Source organism: Columba livia, chromosome 23 (genome assembly GCF_036013475.1).
Source record: "Columba livia isolate bColLiv1 breed racing homer chromosome 23, bColLiv1.pat.W.v2, whole genome shotgun sequence".
Classification (NCBI taxonomy): domain Eukaryota; kingdom Metazoa; phylum Chordata; class Aves; order Columbiformes; family Columbidae; genus Columba; species Columba livia.
In genome coordinates, this window is record NC_088624.1 from 2,713,376 (window position 1) to 2,732,636 (window position 19,261).

The 19,261-nt window shown below is 67.6% G+C and overlaps 4 protein-coding genes across 9 annotated transcripts; 1 reads left to right on the plus strand and 3 right to left on the minus strand.

Moving 5' to 3' along the window:
- Positions 1-60: 60 nt before the first annotated feature.
- Positions 61-2,164, minus strand: MRPL10 (mitochondrial ribosomal protein L10). 2 transcript variants are annotated; one of them, XM_065039715.1, is made up of 5 exons: positions 2,007-2,164; positions 1,696-1,865; positions 1,191-1,423; positions 939-1,083; positions 61-693 (listed from the first exon to the last, which is right to left on the minus strand). In XM_065039715.1, exons 1-5 carry the CDS (start codon positions 2,087-2,089, stop codon positions 443-445), a joined length of 882 nt encoding a protein of 293 aa, XP_064895787.1. In that variant the 5' UTR covers positions 2,090-2,164; the 3' UTR covers positions 61-442. The 2 variants fall into 2 exon arrangements, with proteins under 2 accessions (XP_064895787.1, XP_064895789.1); XM_065039717.1 differs by having other exon boundaries at positions 1,191-1,355; positions 2,007-2,150.
- Positions 2,165-2,166: 2 nt separating this feature from the next.
- Positions 2,167-4,523, plus strand: LRRC46 (leucine rich repeat containing 46). Of its 2 annotated transcripts, XM_065039711.1 has the most exons (8): positions 2,168-2,570; positions 2,658-2,730; positions 2,821-2,929; positions 3,176-3,222; positions 3,325-3,434; positions 3,548-3,617; positions 3,892-4,040; positions 4,149-4,523. In XM_065039711.1, exons 1-8 carry the CDS (start codon positions 2,312-2,314, stop codon positions 4,505-4,507), a joined length of 1,176 nt encoding a protein of 391 aa, XP_064895783.1. In that variant the 5' UTR covers positions 2,168-2,311; the 3' UTR covers positions 4,508-4,523. The 2 variants fall into 2 exon arrangements, with proteins under 2 accessions (XP_064895782.1, XP_064895783.1); XM_065039710.1 differs by having other exon boundaries at positions 2,167-2,570; positions 3,892-4,523.
- SCRN2 (secernin 2) lies at positions 4,499-7,095 on the minus strand. 2 transcript variants are annotated; one of them, XM_065039706.1, is made up of 8 exons: positions 6,890-7,095; positions 6,361-6,532; positions 6,094-6,275; positions 5,814-6,013; positions 5,519-5,734; positions 5,239-5,404; positions 4,984-5,161; positions 4,499-4,881 (listed from the first exon to the last, which is right to left on the minus strand). In XM_065039706.1, exons 1-8 carry the CDS (start codon positions 7,078-7,080, stop codon positions 4,723-4,725), a joined length of 1,464 nt encoding a protein of 487 aa, XP_064895778.1. In that variant the 5' UTR covers positions 7,081-7,095; the 3' UTR covers positions 4,499-4,722. The 2 variants fall into 2 exon arrangements, with proteins under 2 accessions (XP_064895778.1, XP_064895777.1); XM_065039705.1 differs by having other exon boundaries at positions 6,361-6,628; positions 6,890-7,033.
- Positions 7,096-7,482: 387 nt separating this feature from the next.
- On the minus strand, positions 7,483-19,049 carry SP6 (Sp6 transcription factor). Of its 3 annotated transcripts, none has more exons than XM_065039713.1 (2): positions 18,932-19,049; positions 7,483-11,547 (listed from the first exon to the last, which is right to left on the minus strand). In XM_065039713.1, the coding sequence occupies exon 2, from the start codon at positions 11,511-11,513 to the stop codon at positions 10,422-10,424; it is 1,092 nt and encodes a 363-aa protein (XP_064895785.1). In that variant the 5' UTR covers positions 11,514-11,547; positions 18,932-19,049; the 3' UTR covers positions 7,483-10,421. The 3 variants fall into 3 exon arrangements, with proteins under 3 accessions (XP_064895785.1, XP_064895784.1, XP_064895786.1); XM_065039712.1 differs by lacking the exon at positions 18,932-19,049 and adding an exon at positions 14,539-14,828; XM_065039714.1 differs by lacking the exon at positions 18,932-19,049 and adding an exon at positions 13,437-14,498.
- Between the last annotated feature and the right edge of the window lie 212 nt (positions 19,050-19,261).

Consider the following 19,261-nt stretch of genomic DNA (forward strand, 5'->3'; position numbering starts at 1 on the left):
CCCCACAACAGCAAGGGGCAGGAACCCCCCAGCCACCCCCCAAATCAAAGACAAGGCCTGTGGTATCTCCACCATCTTTAATGGACAAGACAATGATCCTGCGGATGCAGCTCGGTGACGCTGCCGGGCTCCCCCGCACTGCCCCCATTCCAGAGGGCATTGGGGGCTCACAGCGTCTGGTGTCCCCCCCGACAGCACCACCGTGGATCCCCGTCCGCTCTGCCCCCTCCCCACGACCTCCACCTGCAACCCCACAGCACCCAGAACGCAGCTGGGACACTCCCAGTGCCATCGGTGCGGGGAGGAAAGGGAAGCGTCCCAAACAGTGACGCTGCAGGACCCTCAGTCCAACGCGGTGCCAGATATCCGATCCCTGACCCCCCCTGAGCGCAGCCAGTGACAGAACTGACTCCCGGCCAACCCCAAGGATGGGGGTCCAGCGTCAATGAGCCCCCGAGCTCTGGGCGGGCGAGGGCTCGGCCGTGCTCCCCGTCTCCCCGGTCTGCAGGCGGTGGATGTGCTGGTCCAGGAGAGCCGTGAGGTGTGCGGAGCCGCGCTGGAGCAGGGAGGAGGTTTGGGAGGGCAGGAGCTCCAGCGCACCCACCATCTCGCCCTGAGCGGCTTCCAGCGGGGGCAGCTTAGCGAAATTCTCCACACCCTGCCTGCTCAGGATGGTGTCGTCGATGCAGGCGCCTGGGAGAGAGGAGAAGAGCTGAGAACAGGAGACGAGGTGCCAGACCCAGCGCCATTTCATCTTCCACTGGCGCTAAAGCAAGGGGCACTCCTGCAAACCTTTTCCCGCCCACTCCCCCGTTTTACTGGACACGACAACAATCCTGCAGATGCAGCCCCATCAGCGTGGGCCCTGCACAAGGGAGGACCCTCCCCAGCAATGGACAGGAGCCCCAAACAGATGGGGACGCAGGGAACGCTCTTACCGAGGAGGTTGACCTGCGGAACTCCCTTCAGCACCCGCAGCATCTCCCTCACCTTCGCCTCGGGGCTCACCAGCAGGATGTTACGCGCCACGAAGAGAGGGAGGAGATTCTTGTACTTGGACTGGGACAGCACGGGTCTGACAATCTGGGGGAGACAGCTCTCAAAACGCAGCTTTTCACCCGTCCCGGCTCTCATCCGCCATCCCCCCTCCACAACCACACGGGGTTCCGCCCCGGCAGCTCTGTCCCTACCTCGTTCAGGACAAACTTGACCTCAATGTTGTGCTTTCGGAGGTAGTGCCTCATCAGCACCAGGTCCTCGTCGGGCATGGAGTTGTACTGGCAGATGGCGATCATCCGATTGTCCCGGAACACCTCCTCCACCTGCCGCCGCAGGAGCTGCGCGTAACCGTTGTCCTGCGGGGAGGGAGCAGCGATGGGGCCGACGGGGAGGGACAACGGCTGCTGCCCCCCCGGATGGGACCCTGCAAACGGACCCTCTGCCATGAGGTGCTGCCACGGATCAGGACTCACCCGGTTCCCAGCGTTTCACTAACAACTGGGGCATCTCCCAGCCCCAAGGAACGTGATGAAAAGGGGCAGCAAACACCCCGCAGAGCCCTCACACACACCAACGCGGGCAGGGCGCTCCCGGGGGTCTGCGGACCCCGTGTTAGACCCCGCAGCCGAGCACACCCACGGGGTGCCCAAACCCCCCGTTCTCCCCGGACAACGAGCCCCCACACCTGGAAATTACCTCCTGGGGAGCTTCCCTCCTGGGGCCCAGGCAGCGCGGCGGGACGGCCGGCCGCGGGGCCAGGTACTCGGTGACGGCCATGAGCTTCTGGCGCTGGAAGTGCATGGCCTTCCAGTGCCGGGTCACGGCCTTGGAGCCGCGGCGGACGAGCTGCAGGGCGGGCAGCCAGCCTGTGGAGAGGGGGCCCGCGGGGCGAGCTCAGCGCCGGGGCCTCGGGGAGGCCAGACCGGGCCGGGCCGCACACACGCCCGCCCCGTCCCCGCTGCCCCGAGCCCCGCGGGGCGGCCCAGCCCCGGTTCGGAGCCGCTCACCCCCCCGCCACGGCGCGACGCTCCTCAGCGCCGCCATCTTTGCGCAGAGGCTTGTGGGAAGACGGCGGACCGGCGCTGCGCATGCGCGGAGAGGACGCGCGGCGCTGTCAGGGGAGACAGGCGCCCCGCCCCTTCCGGCGCTGCACGTCTCCTAGCAACGGGCACGCTGCGGCCTGCGCTCCCGCCGGAACCCGGGAACCCTCCGGTCCCGATCTGGGGGTCCCTGGGTCCCCCATTCCCGGGGGCTGGTCCCGGTGACTCTGCCCGGGGGTCTCTGTGCCTCCCAGACCGGCGATCCCAGCCCCATGGTCCCCTCCAGCCCCGGGGTCTCTGTGCCCCACCTGGAGGTCCCCTCACAGAGCGCCCCCAGCCCCGCAGCCCTGTCCCCAGCGACCCCCTCGGCCCACAGGTTTCTGTCCCACATCGCCTCAGCACCCTGTCCCGCGCTGAGAGCGGTGGGGCCAGCACAGCCACCCCCAGACACCCACCCCACGGCCCAAGGAAGGGATGTGGAGCCAGGCCAGCACCCCCCCGGCACGGCTGGGCAGCAGGAGACCCTTGGGGGTGAGTGAGCCATTGCAGGGGCTGCTCCTGTGTCAGTCTGGGGGGTTTGGGGGAGATGAACCCCCCATCACTCCAGGTTCCCCACAGGTCTTGAGTCCCCAGGGCTGACTCTCACCAACAGCCTCATCAACACGAGGAAGCCTCCGCACCCCGAGAGCCGGTGAGGGTGTGCACAGAGCCCACCCCCATCGCCCAGCCTGCCGGGGGTCTCTGTGTACAAAGGACACCCCAAGCACGCCCCTTCCTCCAGATCCACCGAGCTGCCGTCCCCCCCGACCCTCCGCTTGGACCGGGAGAACATCTGTGCTATCGGGAGGCTCTGGAGCCTGCGGGAGATCCGCAGCCTCTACCTGCAGCGGGTAAGACACGGCGGTGACCAGTCCCGCAAACACCCGCAGCTCTGCCTCACGCTGGCATCTGCTGGTTTTCAAACTCACACGAGGAGCCTTGGGGTCCCCCTGGACTCTGCCAGGTCCCCCCGTGTTGTCACAGCCCTATACCCTCTCTGTGAAGCTCCCGTGGCAGTGTGGGGACATCACAGCTTGGGGCAAACCCAAGGTGCTCCCAAACTCGGAAAAACATGTCACCCCCTTTTCTCTTTCCAGAACCAAATTGAGAAGATTGAGAATCTGGGCTGTTTCCCCAACCTGCGGTATGGGCAGCCCCTGACCCTGAGGGGACAGCGGGGCTCCCTCCTGCGCCGGGGGCCTCGAGGAGCAGTGGGGTCCCCCCCTCACGCCCCCGTGCTCTGCAGGTTCCTCTCCCTGGCCGGCAACCGCATCCGCAGGGTGGAGAACCTGCAGCCCCTGCGACACCTGCGTGTCCTCGACTTGTCCCACAACCAGATCCAGACGCTGGACCCAGGTGGGATGCAGAGACGGGGCTACAGGCAGGAAAGGGAAGGACAGAGGGGGTTTGGTGGAGGGGGGGTCAGGTCCCAACTCATCAGCTTTTTCTGCTTTCTCTGATCTCTACAGACAAGCTGCCCCACAGCCTCTGGCTCCTCGACTTAACGGGGAATGGATGCACCCACCAGCGTGGATACAGGTGGGTTGGGGGGGCGTGTGAGGGGGAGCAGAGGGAGAGAGAGAGCCCCCCGAATCACATGAGCCCCTCAGCAGGGTACATCTCCCCCCCAGACAACAAATACAGCCTGAGCCCCCCACCCAATCCCCAGAAATGTGAATTTCTGCCTCAGTCGGTGGCACGGAGCAGTGCTGGGGGGTGCGGTGCTGGGGGAACACGGTGCCAGGGGGTTCAGTGCCCTCACAAAGTGTTCCCAGTGACAGAGGAACATCTGCTCTGCCTTGGGTGCTTGCAGAGAGCGGGTGCTGGGGGCCCTGCCCCACCTCCTGCAGCTGGACAACCAGCCCGTCTGCGAGGAAGAGGAGGAAGGAGGCTCCTCCGGCAGCGAGGACGAAGATGACAAATTGCTCTCTGAGCCGAGCAGCCCTTTCACTGCAGAAAAAGGTGCCCAGACTGACGTAGGACACGTCGCACGCTCGGGTCCCTCCATCCCCGAGGGTGACAGGGCTCTCGGGTGGCTGTGCCAGGTCTCCTGTAACTCTCTCCCTGCAGATTTCTTTGTGGACCTGCAGCAGGAGCTGGACGGGCGCTCGTGGCGGCGGCGCCGGGAAGCCCTGAGCGAGCACCGGGCCCGGCTGGAGGAGCTGGAGACGCTGCGGGAGCGTCGGGCTCTGCTGCTGAGCCCCGGGGAAGAGGGAGGCGCCTGCACCGCGGCCCCTGCGAGGGCTCAGCTGCGTCCCCAAGCAAAGCCGGGGACACAGCTGCCACCCCTGCCAGCACCCGGCAGGCGGCACGACCACGGGCAGCCCCGCGCCAAGGCTCCGGAGGAGGAAAATCGCACCAAAGGACCAAGAAAGGGGCATTTACCCCCGATCCCCTGCGCCAGCACGGCACTGCACGGGTGCGATTAAAGCTTTTTTATTCCTACGTCAGTCTGTCTGTCTGACACAGAGCTCCCAGCCCTGGGAGGCACCGGCCGCTCTGGCCTGTGGTGGGAAAAGACACACAGGGGTGCAGGACCCCAAGTCCTGCTCCACGTCCCTCTCCTTCCCCCCGCGCTCGCGTTTCGGGCCATGGCCACCTCTCCAAAGCGCCAATTCCTCCGGGGCAAGTCGGGGCACGGGGCTTATGTGTAGAACTTCATTTCTGCCTCCACGCAGTCGAAGAAGAGGTCGGCCAGCTCCTCGGGGTGGGGGGTCACCGTGCCCCCCAGCAGCGCCTTCATCCCCTCCAGCCCCTGCTTCTCCAGCTCCCGCAGCGTCTCCAGCAGCTTCTGGCCCCGCTCCTGGTTGGGAGGAGAGCTCAGACCGGGCGCCCTCAGGGACTTTGATGGTGTCCCGCATCACTGGGGATCCCGCGGCAGCGGCTGGGGAGGGGTCTGTGGTACCTCGTCCCTCTCCATCAGCTCCAGCGCCGCCTGATGCCGCTGGTAGAGCTGGTGGCGCCGATCGACCACGCTGCGGAACCGCGGGATCTGCTTGGCGGGGTCGTTGCGGAAGGTGGGAGAAATCACCTGCGGTGCTGGCTTGAGCCCGGGGGCGAAGACGAAGGGCTTGAAGACAGACCTGCCGGAGAGGAGCCGTGGGGACCTGGCACCGGCTCTGCCACGTCCCTGTCACCCCCGCAGCGGGGCTGTCCTCACCTGGAGGGGTCAGGGGTGGCCGTGAGGAAGTGGACACAGGGCACGGCGGGGACACGGGGCAGCACGGACACCATGCTGCCCGCTGTGCGGAATCCCTCCGAGTCCACGCAGATCCCGCTGCCCTTGTCCCGCAGGATGGCCATGAGTGTCTCCGCCGTGATGTGACCTGGCGGGGAAGGGACGGCCATGTCACTAGCATCGGCACCTCCGGGGAGTGTGGGGATGCCGGGGTGAGCCGGGGGTGGCCATCCCCATCCCCTGTCCGTGTCCCTGTTCCCACCTGCGTGCTGGCGCAGCAGCTCCCGGCCGGCGTGGTAGCGGGCTTTGGCAGCCTCCATGCGAGGTGGTTGGTCGGTCAGGGAAAAAGCCTCTGCGAAGCTGAACTCGCCGTCCCCGCTCCACCAGCCCTGGCTGCGCGCGCGCTGCCGCAGCCCCGCGTGCTCGGCCGTGATCTCCCTCCCGATGCTCAGCTGGTTGGAGATGTTGCGGCTGCCCTCTGCAAAAGCGAAGGGGGCTCAGGCTGGGTGGGGGGCACAGGGCTCCCCATCCTCCCAGCACAACCAGTCCCTGTGTACCTTGGATCTGCTGAGCTGCCCAGTACCGCCCGGCTGTCTCCAGCACCCAGGCCTCGGTGCGGTCGGCCAGCAGGAAGGTGTTGTGGTAGACAAAGGGCACCGGCTCCTCTTTGCAGCTCCCGCCTTGGCCGTAGCGCTCCAGCAATGCCGTGATCACCTCCACGGCCTCCCGGGCAGAGCTGCCGCGCTCCAAGCCCAGCCTGCCGCGCCGGCAGCGCCGCGTCACCCGGCGTTGGGGGACAGTGTGGGAGCAAGGGGACACACACGAGACGGTCCTCACCTCACCAGGTCCATCCCCAGCAGAGCCTCGTCCTCCCCCACGGGCTCGCGGGTCCAGACGCCCTCGTTGCCCACGCAGACGCCGTGCTCGTTAGCGCCCATCTCAGCACCCCACAGCCAGGCGGGGCGGCTCAGCACCACCGCGTGCGTCCTCTCCACCTGCTCGATCTCCAGGTACGTGCACTGCAGGGGGGACAGAGTGAGGCTGAGACCTAGCATGCTCAGCACACTGTCCCCTGCGGCCACCCTGGCCCCATCGTGATCTCACCTGGACTTTGTCCCCGGGATGGTGGGTGGCGGCGGGGACATAGACGACCTCCTGGACCTCGTGGCGCGGCCGGTCGGCATTCTTGCCGAAGATGACAGCGGGCACGGCAGTGTGCGGTGGCAGCGCCACAAAGCAGTCGCAGGATGAGGGTGCGAGATCCTGCCCCACCATCCTAAACCCAGCGAGGGGATGGGGGGGCACCCAGGGGGATGTCACCCCTTGTCCCTCCCCCGGATGTGTTCCCAGGGTCCCTGTGGGGCTGGCAGCCCTGGGGAGGCAGGGGGTTTTAGAGGGGGATGATGTGGTCCCTGGACCTGGGGGTACATCAGGGACCCCATCCCTGGGGGTATCTCCTGCCCCGGAACCCCCCAGCTCTGCACCGACCGGAGGCTCCCGCCCGCACCGCCTCGGTAACCGGGACCCCGCGCACCGACCGCGGACAGGATCCGCACCCGCACCGCCCCGGTAACCTGGACCCCCCGCACGAAACCCCTTCCCGGGACCCCCGGGACCCGCCGCCCCCACGAACCTGCCGCTGCTGCCGCCGCCGCCCGGTCCCGCCCCCCCGTCCCGACCCGTCCGGGCGACGGCGGCGCCCCGTGGCCGGAGGCCGCACAGCGGCAGCGGGCGGGGACCGGCACCGGCACCGCCGTGGGGCGCGGGGGGACCGGAGCCCAAAGGAGCCCGCGGATTGGCGTCCCAGCTCCCCCCCGTCCCCATAGGGCAGGGACGGGGCACCCGGGTATGAGCCGGGAGGTCCCGTGGGGCAAAGCCCCCGTGGGCAGCTCCCCGTGGGCACGCCCGCCCCGCGGTATGCGGGCAGACCTGCCGGGCAGCGCCCGCCTGCGGGGGGGCACCCTGGGCACCCACCCGGCGCACCCCGGCGTGCGAGGCCGGGCTGGAGGGGTGCAGGATGCGCCCCCCCACGGGGGACTCAACTGGCCCCCACCCGGGTCAATCCCCACCCCCGCGGCACCCTCCTGCACCCTCATCCCGAGCAGCACTGGAGGCACAAGGGTGGGGGTCGGAGCGCCGGACGCCTGGGTCCCTCTGCAGCGATGGGTGGGGATCGGGGCGCCGAACGCCTGGGTCCTTTGCCAGAGACAGAGCCGGAGAGCCGGAGCGTGGAAAACACGCGGCGTTTATTCCAGTACAAAACCCCAACACACAGCCCTGCAGCCTCTTCACAGCACAAACGCTCCCCTCGCCGGGGGTGGGGACGACAGCCCTCGCCCCCAGCCGCAGCACCCCCGGGGCCACCCCGCTCCCGGGGTTCCCCCGCTCCCCTTCACCCCCCGCAGCCGCCCCCGTCGTGTCTCGGTGTGGGGGACACCCGGGGCCCCCGGCCGGGCCGGTTCCTCCCTGCCCCGGGGGGGCGGCTCGGGGGTGGGAGCCGCGGCGGTTCGGGGCGCGGGGCCGGGATCCCCACGCCGCAGCAGGCTGGACTGGTTTCGGCGGGTGGGAGCCGGGCTCCGTCCTTCCCCACCCGGTTTTACAGCCTCCGTTGCCCCATCGCGGCAGGCAGGGCCCCCGGGGGTGCGGGGGCAGAGCACACCTGCGGCCTCTCCTCGCAGCCCCCCAGTGCTGAGAGGGGCGGGGGACAGCTCGGTGAGGCTGAGCCCCCGGCCCCGGTATCACCATGGCACCCTTTGCTCAGTGTTTCCCCCGCCAGCCCACCTTTGGGGTATCCCCCCGGTGGGACCCCCCTAAACCTGACCCGGAGGCTGCAGCACAGGGGACCCCAACGCACCAGAGCCCCCGATTGCTGCCAGAGCCGGACTGGGCTACCAAAATCTTTTTGGCCACCAGTGCGATGCTGTGGCACCCTGGGGAGGGTCCTGAGCGCTCTGGGGTCCCCTCGGGAGACAACATCCCAGCTGGGGACACCAAGGGGGAATTTTGTGCTGGAAAAGGCAAATGCCGGAGTCGGGGACGTCCTTCGAGAGCTGCGGGCAGCCCAGGTCACCCGAGTCCTGCGGAGGGACGGTGGCGGCTGTGCTGCGGCTGGGGACAGGTCCCTGCGGACCCCCCCAGTGAGACTTCACCTCGTGCTGGGTTTCTCCAGCCCCACAGCTCATCCCCAGCCCCACGGCACAACGGGGCTGCCATCAGCCCTCCCGCACCAATGGGGACAGAGACAAAGATGGGGACGGAGACAAGGATGGGGACAGGGATGGGACCCTGCGAGGGGTGCTGGCCCCCTTCCCATCCAAAAGGCCTGTGGCCACAGCTGAGATGCCCACTCTGCCCGAGTGGCAAAGCCTGGCTTCACCTTAATAAAATAATAATAATAATAATAATAATTAATAATAATAATAATTAATAATAATAATAATAAAACAATCAAAAGCAAAGGTCTCGGGGTGCCCTCTGGGCACAGACCCCACTTGACTTCACCTCCACCCCTTCCCCCCAGACCCTGGGGTGCTCTGAGCCCAGGCAGCCCCCACAGCCCCAGGCACGGGCCCCCCAGAGCCCCCAGGAGGGTCTCATGCTGAGATATCAGCCCCCCCCCAAATCTCCCCCCTACCCAGATTCCCAACTGGTGTGAACTGGTGCTGGCTGGGGGGGCAGAGCCGGGGGAGCCCCAGGTGACCCGAGCAGCCTGTGAGCCCCATCCCACCCAGCCCCACCATTGCCCCCCAACACCCCCCCGGTCCCAGGTTCAGCATCTCCTTCTGTGTCCAAGGGGTTCTATCAAAATCGGGGGGATAAGACCCAAAGGGTCCAAAAAACAAGCATTTTGTGGACTGTTAGCCAGGGAGAAGGACAGATATGGGGTCCCCTCGGGGAAGTGGGGGTGGCCCCAGGGAAGGAAAGATACGGGGTCCCTGGTAGCAGATGTCCTGGGGTGTCCCCAGGAAATCCAGAGACCTGGGAAGGGACGGCTATGGGGTCCCCGGGGGGACAGGCAGCATGCACGGGGAGACAACAGGTCCCCTGGAGATACAGGATCCCGGGGAGGGTCAGCTATGGGGCTTTGGGGGGACAGGCAGCATGCACAGGGGGGACAGCTGGGATCCCCTGGAGATACGGGGTCCCCAAGGGACCTGCAGCACACACAGGGGGATAGCTGCGGTCCCCAAGGGGGTCCCCAGGAGGCAGGCATGCCCAGGGGATCCCCCGCGGTGGCGGATGCCGGGGGGGCAGGCGGGGGTCGCAGGGCGGCGCGGCCGTGCCAGGCCAGAGGAATGCGGCCGTCCCGGCTCTCCCGGGACCGCGGCCGCCCCGTCTGCCCCCGCCCGGGGCCGCGGCGCTGGGTGTGGGAAAGCTGCAGGTGTGCGCTTGGGCAACCGCCCGCCGCCGCACCACGCGCCCGCCGCGGCCCCCACGGCCCCCCCAGCAAGAAGGGTTTATTTTTTTCCCCAATTTAGCCTCGGTTTGGGCCAAAAAATGGGTTTGTGCACCCAAACCCGCAGCCAAAGCAGGGCGCCAGGGGATGTGGGACCCCCACCAGCCCAGCATCCCCAGCCAGGGCAGGGGGGTCATGGGCAACCCCAGGCTCCTGTGTGCACCCCTGGGGGTGCCAAAACCTCATGGGTGCCGAAAAAGTGTGGCTGTCACGGGGGTTGCTGAGCCCGGGACGCCAAGGGTTTGGGGGGGGGGCACAAGGAGGGGACCGGGGGGCTGCGGCCGCCCTCCCCGAGCGAAGACTCCCGGGTTTCTCCTCTCTCCCTCTCCTTCCTCCCCTCCAGGGCTGGACGTGCCTGGGCAGCGCCGGCTCCTTCGGCGCCCATTGATGTTCCTCCCAACCAGCCCCGCCGCTGCCAGCAGCCTCCCGAAAAAAACGATTTGGGAAGCCGGGGGAGGATGGGGGGGGGAGGACCGGGGCGGGAGAGCGGGAGCGGGACAAGTGAAACCGCCCCGGGGCAGCTCCGGCGCTCCCCAACCGGCCCCCGCACGCGTGTGTGTCCCCCCCCCAACTTTGAGCACAAGGTGTTGAGCACAAGGTGCCAGCCCTGTGCCCCCCACCCCGACACCCTTCAGAGACCGGCCCCGAAGGGTGCCCCCGCCCAGGGTCCTCCCCGCCTCCATCCGCGCCCCCCCCGGGGCTCAGCATCTCAGTTTGTGGGGGCGGCGTTCCCCCCCTCGGGCTCCCTCTTGCCTCCCTTGCCGGCCGACGGGTCCCCGGCGCCCTTGCCCTCGGGTTCGCCGCCATCCTTGCCCCCGTCGTGCGTCTTCATGTGCTTGCCCAGGTGGTCGCTGCGCATGAAGACACGGCCGCAGACGGGGCAGGAGAACTTCTTGGCGCCCGTGTGGGTCTGGAGGTGCCGCTGCAGCTCGTCGGAGCGGGTGAAGCGCTTGCCGCAGAACAGCCAGTTGCAGACGAAGGGCCGGTCCCCGCTGTGCCAGCGCAGGTGGGCTTTCAGGTGGGACGTCTTGGCGTACGCCTTCCCGCAGCCCGGGATGTGGCAGTTGTGCAGGTGCTTGCGCTTCACCCCCTCGGGGCAGGGACCCCCCCTCTCCGCCTCCTGGCAGTTGGGGCAGCGACACGCCGCCTGCCCCCCGCCCCGCGGAACTGCACGACGGGCCCCCTTGGGCCGCCCGCCGCCCTCCGCCTCCGGCCCCCGCGGCTCGGGGGGGCCCTCCAGCGCTTTCGCCCCCTCTGCTCCCAGCAGGTGCTGGGTGGGGGGGGGCAGCAGGTGGGCGGGGGGGGCGCAGAGCTGGTGCTCCCCCCCGCCGTACCCCCCCAGGGCCGGCGGCAGCCCGGGGTGCCCGGGCACCTGCAGCCCCCCACCCTGCCCGGGGGGCAGCTCCATCCAGCTGGCTCCGCCATGGAGGTCCCACCAGTTGACGCCTCCCTCTTCGCCGGGGGGGCCGGGATGCGGGGGCCGAAACCAAGGCTCGTAGGGATGCGCCATGTCCGGGGGGGCCGGCAGCAGCTTGGTGTAGGCGCCAGCGGGGCCGTCGGCGGGCAGGTCTAACCGCGGGGGGCCATGGGGCTCGTAGGTGCCGGGGGTGGCGAAGGTGGCGTCGGGACCCGCCAGCGGCAGCTCCGGGGGGGGCAGCGGGGAGGCGAAGTCGGCGGCACCCGCCGCGGTGCTGCCGTGGGGCTGGAAGGGCTGGAGCGGCTGCAGGTCCAGGGGGGCCGGGGAGGCGCGGGGTGCGTCGGAGGGCTGGGTCCCCAGGGAGCCGCAGACCGCTGTCAGCATTGCCGAGCGGCGCGGGGCGGAGGCGCAGACAGACCTGCGGGGCCAAGGAGGGGCGAGCGGGGAGAGAAGAGCTGTGAGAAGAGGGGGGTCACACCTCCGAATCCCACTGCCCCTATCCCCACTGGCACAGGGAGGGACTTGGCACCGGTAACTGTACCGGAACCGATTTCCACCCCACGCCAACACGGTCCCACTGTGGCACAGGTGACAGCATCCCCAGCACCCATCACTCTGTCACCCGCGATTTGGGGGACATCCCTGCCCCGCCAAGGTGGTTTCTCTGCTCTGCAGCCCACGGTGACACCAGGACGGTGGTGCCAGGCAGGGGACACCCCATAGCACCCACCCCTGTGGACCTGGTGCCAGTAGGTCACATCTGTGGCCCAGCGGAGTCGGTGTCTAATTCCAAAATCTAAGGAAGCCACCAACATCTGCCTCGTCACCTCCCCATCCGTGTCCCTCCAACACAGCAAGAGTCCCCAAGGGGACACGGGTGTCACCTCCAAGCCCCTGTCCTAACCACAGCGGGGACACAGCATCCACAAGGTCACCCCGGTTCTCCCACGCCCCAGCCAGGCTGGGAAACCATCGTTCCCGTCTCTGCTCCTGCCCCAAGCAGGGAGCCCCCAGGAGGAAAACACACCCCGGGGGGGCTGCAGCCCCGGGCTGGCAGAGAAGCGGGATGGGCTCGGGGAGGCAGCGGAGCCCGGGGCCGAGCCACCGGCAGCCCTTTGAAGCCCATCTCTGGGCTGCCTGCGCCCGCAGCCCCGGCCCCCCGGGGCACCCGCTGCACCCCCGGCCCCCCAGGCACCTGCTGCCTCCCCGGCACGGCGGCCGTGACTCACCGGGAGCTTTGCAAACCCCACTGGGGACGTGCCCCACCCCGGTGTTGAAATCCACCTGCCGCCACCGGCTCCCGCCCCCCGACTTCCCACTGGCGCCGCGGTAGGGGGCGGCTGAGACCCTCCTCCCCGCAGACCCCTGCTGTCCCCTCCTGCCACCATCAGCCTTTCCCAGACACCCACAGCGATGGGGAGAGACCCCCAGGGAGACACCCGGGGTGTGCTGAAGCTTTTAGGGTGGGGGATCCCCTGCACAAAGGGGCCAGAGGCCCAGACTCCCCGATCCCCAGCACTATGAGCCTGGGGCAGTGAGGGGGTGCCTAATGATGAAGACCCCTCCCATTTACACGGGGACTCTGTTTTCTCCTGCCAGGTGGCACCAGGGAGGGCAGGGGGACCCTAAAGTGTGGGGTAGGAGTTGGGGAGTGCCAAAACCCCCCAATAGGACCCACCTCCACCCCCAATACCAACACCTGGGGGGTTTAGCCTCGAGCTGGTGCTGGGGTGGTCATGGGTGGGACGAGCCACCCAGGACCAGCAACCTGAGCAGGTTTTGGGGTGCTGCTCCTCGGGGAGGACTCAGCTGTGCCCACTCCAACCCTGGGAGGGGGTTGGTACCAATTTCAGGGCTGTCTCTTTGGGAGTGTCTCTGCCTCCTGGGGATGCCAGCAGGACAGGTGACAGCTGGTACCAAGGCAGGGGTCATGGCTCCCAACCCAGCACTGGTCCCCAGTATCCTGAGCCCCCCCTAGACCCCTTCACATGCCAAATTTGGGCCGTGACCATGAAACCCCACCATGATGGCTCTTTGTGGGGCTATGCGGTGGCAGCCAGCACCACACAGGGGTCCCCAGATCTGGGGATGGAGGGAACATCACAGGGATGTTCCCCAGCCCCCCAGTCCCAAAGGAGGAGCAGGGACCCTCCATGGGGTCCCGGGCAGGTCCCACCTGACGCAGACGCGGCACGGCCACACCACGGCGGGCAGCGATGGCCATGGCTCTCCCAGTGCGCCCCGCTCCCAAACATCCCCCCCGGCTCGGGGGTGCCACTGGGACCAAGTCCCCAACCGTGTCCTCACCGCGCACAGCCGGGTCACACCACCTGCACTCCGTCCAGCTCTACAGCCCGGGAACAGGGACCAGCACTGGGTTGGGGGGCACTGGGAGGGGCACCCCCTCCCCATGACCCTGCCCAGCCACGCGTGGGGACTCCTGGGGCCTTTTTCCATCCGGGGATGACGACAAAAAAATCCCCCAGCGTCCCGTCCCCCTCCCCACCCTGGCGGGGCTCGATGGCGACGCGTTGGCCATTTCACCGCAGGGAAACTGAGGCACCGGCGAGTGATGCGTCCCCGTGAGTCACGGTCCAGGCTGGGCAGAGGCGGCTCTGCCCGTGTCCCAGCCCAGCCGGTGCCTCGCCCCGCGGCGGGGCTGGGCGGGCAGCGCTGCCCTCAGCCCCGGCCCCGGCTCCGGCCCGACCGGGCGCGGGCAGTCCCGACGGGTGGGTCGGGAACGGCGGTCGGCGCCGGTGCTGCGCGTTTAGGGGTTGCCGTGGGTTTGGGGGGGATGCCGTGGGTTCGGGGGCATGCCGTAGTTTGGGGGGGATGCCGTGGGTTGGGAGGTGATGCCGTGGGTTTGGGGCGATGCTGTGGGTTCAGGGCGACGCCGCCGACTCGCCGCGCTCGCCCCACCGCCAAGCCCACAGCAACGCTCCCCGGGGCCCGAGCGAAACTCCCCGGGCTTTGAAGGGGGGGACAACACCGGTGGCGACGCGGGGCGGCCCAACCCGCCCAGCCCCCTGCCTCGCATCCCCACATCCCCGCACTCGGACTTGAAACCGGCGTGGGGTCCCTGAGGGGCGTCGCGGGGGGCCCAGCCCCTGGGGAGGGGGATTCCCGCTGTAAACGGGGGGTGAGGGCAGCGCGTCGCGAAAGGCAAAGAGGCCGGGAGCCCCGGGGCTCGGTGGCCAGTGGACACGGCGGGATGGCAAGCAAAGACTTGCCGGGGCTGGGCAGGGCCGGGCCGGTGGAGCCGCCAGCAGCACGTTCCCAGCCGCCGGTCGGGGCGGTCGCAGCTCCCTCACCCGGCCGGGGGTCCCTCCCGGGTGTCCACGCCGCCGCCCACCCTCCCGCCGCTCCGGCCGTCGGGGCTCCGGGAGCGGGCACCGCCGGGGGTACGTACGGGTCTAGCGGTGGCAAGTTCCCGGTGGCTCCGTCCTCATCGGCGTGGCGTGGGCGCTGGCTCCCGAGGGGACCCCGAGGGACCCGTGCGGCTCCCCAGGGACCGGGACACCCACTGGGCCGGGCGAGCAGGAATGGCTGGGTCCCAGCCCGGCTCCCGGCTCTTCCCTCCTCCCCACCGTCCCAGCTCCACCCTCCCCGGCCCAGGTGATTTTAACCCTTGGAGGCAGAGCCTCAGCCCCGCCGCTTGACAGGAGCCTGGTCCCGGGCTCAGGATCCGGCGCATGAAAGGGGAGGGAGGGGACGGGAAGTTCGCAGCAGACACCGCAAACAGGGGGGTAATTAAAGAAGAAAGAAACAGCCGCCTCCCGCCCGCGCCCGTGGCCGCCCTCCTCCTGCCACCCTCCTGCCAAACCCCCCCGGGGACCCCCCAGCACCCCGCCGAGCCCCGCCAGCTGTCCCCACACCCAGGGGTGGCACCCGGAGGTGGCCTCTGCTCCTGCCCCCAGGGATGTCACCTGTCCGGGTGGGGGGCTCGCTGCACCCCCGTTGCTGCTCAACCCCATCCCATGGGGAGAATGTGACAGGGACAGGTGCAGGGGACAAGTTTTGGGGCCAGAGCTGGACCCACAGAGCAGGATGCTGGGATCCGCCGTGACCCAGATGCATTCAGGACACCCCAAAAGGGTCCAGGAGGTCCCGGCTGAGCCCGTCCCCACTCAGCTGGGGGGTGTCGGACCCTCCCAGCTCCTGTCCCCCCATGAGTGCGGCTGCCAGGAGGGAGAAGCCCCGGGAACTGCCAGGCGGCAGCGCCGCAGCCAGAGGAGCCACTTAATCACCAAGGCGTCGTGTCCTCATTTCCACAACCAAAATCCCCAGGCCAGTGCAGGGCTGGCTGCTGGTGGCCACAATCCATGGGGACTCTTGTGGCCCTGGGGAAGCCCACCCCACTCCAAAGCCCACGAGAAAAGGTGCTGGTGCCTCCACAGAGCCCGGACCTCGTCCGGCAGCACCGCGAGCCCCACCGGCTGGGCCCGGCGTGCCGGCGCGTGGGAGCCCACATCTCCTCGGCACACTTGCCAAGCACCCGGCCGGGCGGAGGGCATGGGGAACTCCTTCGCCCTGGGGAGAACTCTCCTGGTTTTCATCATCCCAGGGATGGCTCCACAACTGCCGCCGAAACGTGGCTGTCTGTGGGGTGAGGGTGGCCCCACAGCTCGGACGGGCACCGGGATGGGGACAGTGGGAGAGGGACACCAGGAGAAACAGGGGCAGGCGGCACAGCGTGCTGCAGATGGGGACTTGGCTGTAAATAGATGGTGATGAACATGCGCTCTGGTGCACAAGTGTTCTGTGGGGCACGTGGGGGTTGTAAGGGGATCCCAGCCCCAGGGTCTTGCTGTTTCTGCCCCCCGCACCTTCCTGGGGGGTGCTGGGGGCCATTCCCACGGCTGCGGGAAGGGGGATGCTCCAGCTCAGGGGTGTCCCAGCACTGGCCGGGCTGGGGTGGTGGCCCTGGGTTCCCCAGCACCGTGTTGCAGCCACCAGCAGCTCTGAGGGGCAGGGACCTGTTTGCAAACTGAGTGTGCAGCTCTGGGCACCAGCGAGACTGATCCCCATCCTGATCCCTGATCCCAGTCCCCATCCTGATCCCAGTCCCCAGCCTGATCTCAGTCCCCATCTCGTCTGTGCCACCTCAGTGAGCAGGGTCCCCCCAGTGTCCCTTTCCCGTCCTTGGCTGGGGGTCCCAGGTGCTGTGGCCATGGAGGGACTGCAGGGCAGGAGGACGTGGGACACCGCGTGCCTCCTCTGGGGACAGGGACAAAGACAAGGACCTGGAGAGGCCCCGGGCTGCTCACACCACCAGTGCCTGGCCCCAAGGCCCCCCCTGAATCCCAAAAAACGGCTCTGGGGCTGGGGGGAAAGGAGCAGCCGGGGCAGTGGGGGCTGAGAGCCTGTGGTTGGATGGGGAGGTGACACGGGGCTGTGGGGACAGTGGGGACAGGGGGCTCCTGGAACCACCTGGAACAGAGCTGGAGCCCTGGCTGGGACACACGGGGAGGAAATCGCGCCAATGCCGGAGGATTCGAGGGGGCATCTTTTCCTCACCACAGAGCGTCTGAAACCCCGAGCTGTGCCTTGAAATTACAGCTAATTACAGAGCCCATTTGCATAAATTACAAGGAGAGAGGCAAATGTCTCCAATCCCTCTCGAGTGCTCTGGCAGCAGGAGCCCCTCCAGCTGCTTTGGGGGGCACCAAGGGGCAGCCGGGGGGTCCTGGGTCCCGCACGGAGCTGGGGTGGGAACAGGAGAGGTCGGTGCTCCTGAAAAGGGGGGTTGGGGACACCCCTGTCCCCAGAGGGAAATAGGAGTGGGGGGAGGAGGGATGGATGGGTGGGCAGAGGGATGGAGGGACAGAGCGATGGAGGAGGAGAGGGGGCTGGAGGGACGGAGGAGGAGGGGTGTCCCCCCAGGCCCTGGAAGGATGCTGGGGACAGAGGGACAGCCCCGTCCCCTCCCCGCCCCGGGGCAGGACACTTCAAACGGCTCCTGGCGTGGGGAGCGCCGGCAATTTCCTGCGCTGCCATCGCACTAATTGGTGTCTGGGGGGGGGGAGCGGGGCCAGCTGGGTGCTGGAGGCGTGTGCAGGTGTGTGCATGGGGGTGCAGGTGTGTGTGCAGGTGTGTGCATCTGTCTGTGTGTTTGTGCAGGTGTGTGCATGTATGTGCATCCATGTGCACCTGTGTGCGTGCGTGTGTAGTGCTGCCGCATGTGTGTGCAGGTGCATGTATGCATGTGCATGTGTGTGCATGCTTGCACACTGCTGCTACATCTGCTGCATGCATGTGCATGCATGTACATGTGTGTGCAGCGCTGCTGCATGCATGTGCATGTGTGTGCAGTGCTGCTGAATGAGTGTGCATGGGTGTGCATTCCTGCTGCATGCATGTGCGTACATGCATGTGCATGTGTGTGCATATGCATGCAGAGCTGCTGCGTGCATGTGCATGTGTGTGCATGCATGTGAATGTGTGTGCATGCATGTGCATGTGTGTACATGTATGTACATGAGTGTGCAGTGCTGCTGCGTGCATCTGCATGAGTGTGCAGTGCTGGTGCATGTGTGTGCACGCATGTACATGCGTGATGGTGCACGGGTGTCACGTCCACGCGTGTGCCCACGTGTACAGGGGGTGTCCGCCCCCCCATGCTGCTCCAGCTCCTTGCCCATGTGCACAGCTGCGTGCGTGTGTGTGCGCACACCCGCTGCCTGCGAGCGCTCACCCACGCGTGTGGGTGCTGAGCTCCGCGGGGGCGGGGTGCCCGGGAGGGGGTGCCCGGGGGGGTCTGTGGCGGGTGCCACGGGGCTGCGCCGTCTGGGCTGCCCCAGCCCTGGGGGTTCGGCCGCGGGGCCTCAGACGGGGAGAACCGAAGCACCCGGATCCTCCCCAGAGGTTTTGGGGGTGCTGCCCCTGGCCTTGCACCCAGACACCCCCAGGGGGATGACGCTGGGATGACACTGAAACCCCTGCAGGGAGCAGCTGGGGGGGACCCCAAGCCGGTCAGGGCTGGCGCAGTGGGGACAGTGCCAAGTGGGGCAGGGACTAGGGTGGCCCTGGGTGCTCACAGCCCTATGGGGTGGTTACAGTCCCCATGGGGTGGTTACAGTCCCCACAGGGATGTCACAGCTCCATGGGGCCATCACAACCCCCATAAGGGTGGTCACAGTCCCCGTAGGGGTGACACAGTCCCCGTAGGGGTGTCACACTCCCCATAATGGTATCACAGTCCCCATAGGGGTGTCACAGCCCCATGGGGGTATCACAAGCCCCATAAGGGTGGTCACAGTTCCCACATGGATGTCATAGTCCCCATAGGGGTGTCATAGTCCCATCCGGGTATCACAGTCCCCATAGGGATGTCACACTCCCCATAATGGTATCACAGTCCCCATAGGGGTGTCATAGCTCCATGGGGGTTTCACAGTCCCCATAAGGATGTCACACTCCCCATAATGGTATCACAGTCCCCATAGGGGTGTTGCAGCCCCATAGGGGTATCACAGGCACCATAGGGGTGTCACAGTCCCCCTAGGGTGTCCCTGTCCCCATGGGTGGTCCCAGTCCCCACAGGGATGTCACAGCCCCATGCACCCTTGGCTGACACAGTCCTATCCCCAACCCCAAACCATGCCATCATGGGGACGAGGGTGCAGCCCCGTGCCAGGCGTCGTGCCCCCCGGGGACGCAGCGACCGCTGCGTCCCCGGGGGGCACGATGCCTGGCACGGGGCTCTCCGCCTTGTCCCCAGGCCCGGCAGAGATCTCTATCGGGATTATCGCGACGGGGCTCCTGTGCCAGGTCGTGCCGTGCCCCGAGGGAGCGTTTCTTACCGGGAGCGGGAATTACCGTCGGGACTCGAGCTCTGCGCCGCGGCGAGGGAGCTGAGGGCTCGGCAGAGAGTTTTTTAAAGACAGGTTTTAATTAGTCCCGTGTAATCTCGCTGCTTATCTGTACCCAACCAGCCCGGCTGGCAGGCATTGCGTGTGGGGAAACCTGCCCGGCACGGTGGTGGGGACAGCATTGTGCATTGGGGACAGAGGGATGCACTGGGGACGGGGACACATGGCTGGGGATGGGACAGGTGGCTGCAGTAGGGATGGGACACACAGACGTGCTGGGGACAAGGACATGCAGCTGCACAGAGGATAGGACATGTGGAT

Coding starts and splice junctions, on each gene's coding strand:
- SCRN2 (XM_065039706.1), bottom strand. CDS start 7,080: ATGGGGACGGGGGGGAGCTGGGACGCCAATCCGCGGGCTCCTTTGGGC. Junction 6,014..6,093: donor CTGGGGATGGACCTGGTGAG/GTGAGGACCGTC, acceptor CCGGCGCGGCAG/GCTGGGCTTGGAGCGCGGCA. Junction 5,405..5,518: donor GCTGCTGCGCCAGCACGCAG/GTGGGAACAGGG, acceptor CTTCCCCGCCAG/GTCACATCACGGCGGAGACA.
- MRPL10 (XM_065039715.1), bottom strand. CDS start 2,089: ATGCGCAGCGCCGGTCCGCCGTCTTCCCACAAGCCTCTGCGCAAAGAT. Junction 1,866..2,006: donor CGTCGCGCCGTGGCGGGGGG/GTGAGCGGCTCC, acceptor CCCTCTCCACAG/GCTGGCTGCCCGCCCTGCAG. Junction 1,084..1,190: donor TCAAGTTTGTCCTGAACGAG/GTAGGGACAGAG, acceptor TGTCTCCCCCAG/ATTGTCAGACCCGTGCTGTC.
- SP6 (XM_065039713.1), bottom strand. CDS start 11,513: ATGCTGACAGCGGTCTGCGGCTCCCTGGGGACCCAGCCCTCCGACGCA.
- LRRC46 (XM_065039710.1), top strand. CDS start 2,312: ATGGTCCCCTCCAGCCCCGGGGTCTCTGTGCCCCACCTGGAGGTCCCC. Junction 2,571..2,657: donor GCAGCAGGAGACCCTTGGGG/GTGAGTGAGCCA, acceptor GGTTCCCCACAG/GTCTTGAGTCCCCAGGGCTG. Junction 2,731..2,820: donor CCTCCGCACCCCGAGAGCCG/GTGAGGGTGTGC, acceptor CCCTTCCTCCAG/ATCCACCGAGCTGCCGTCCC.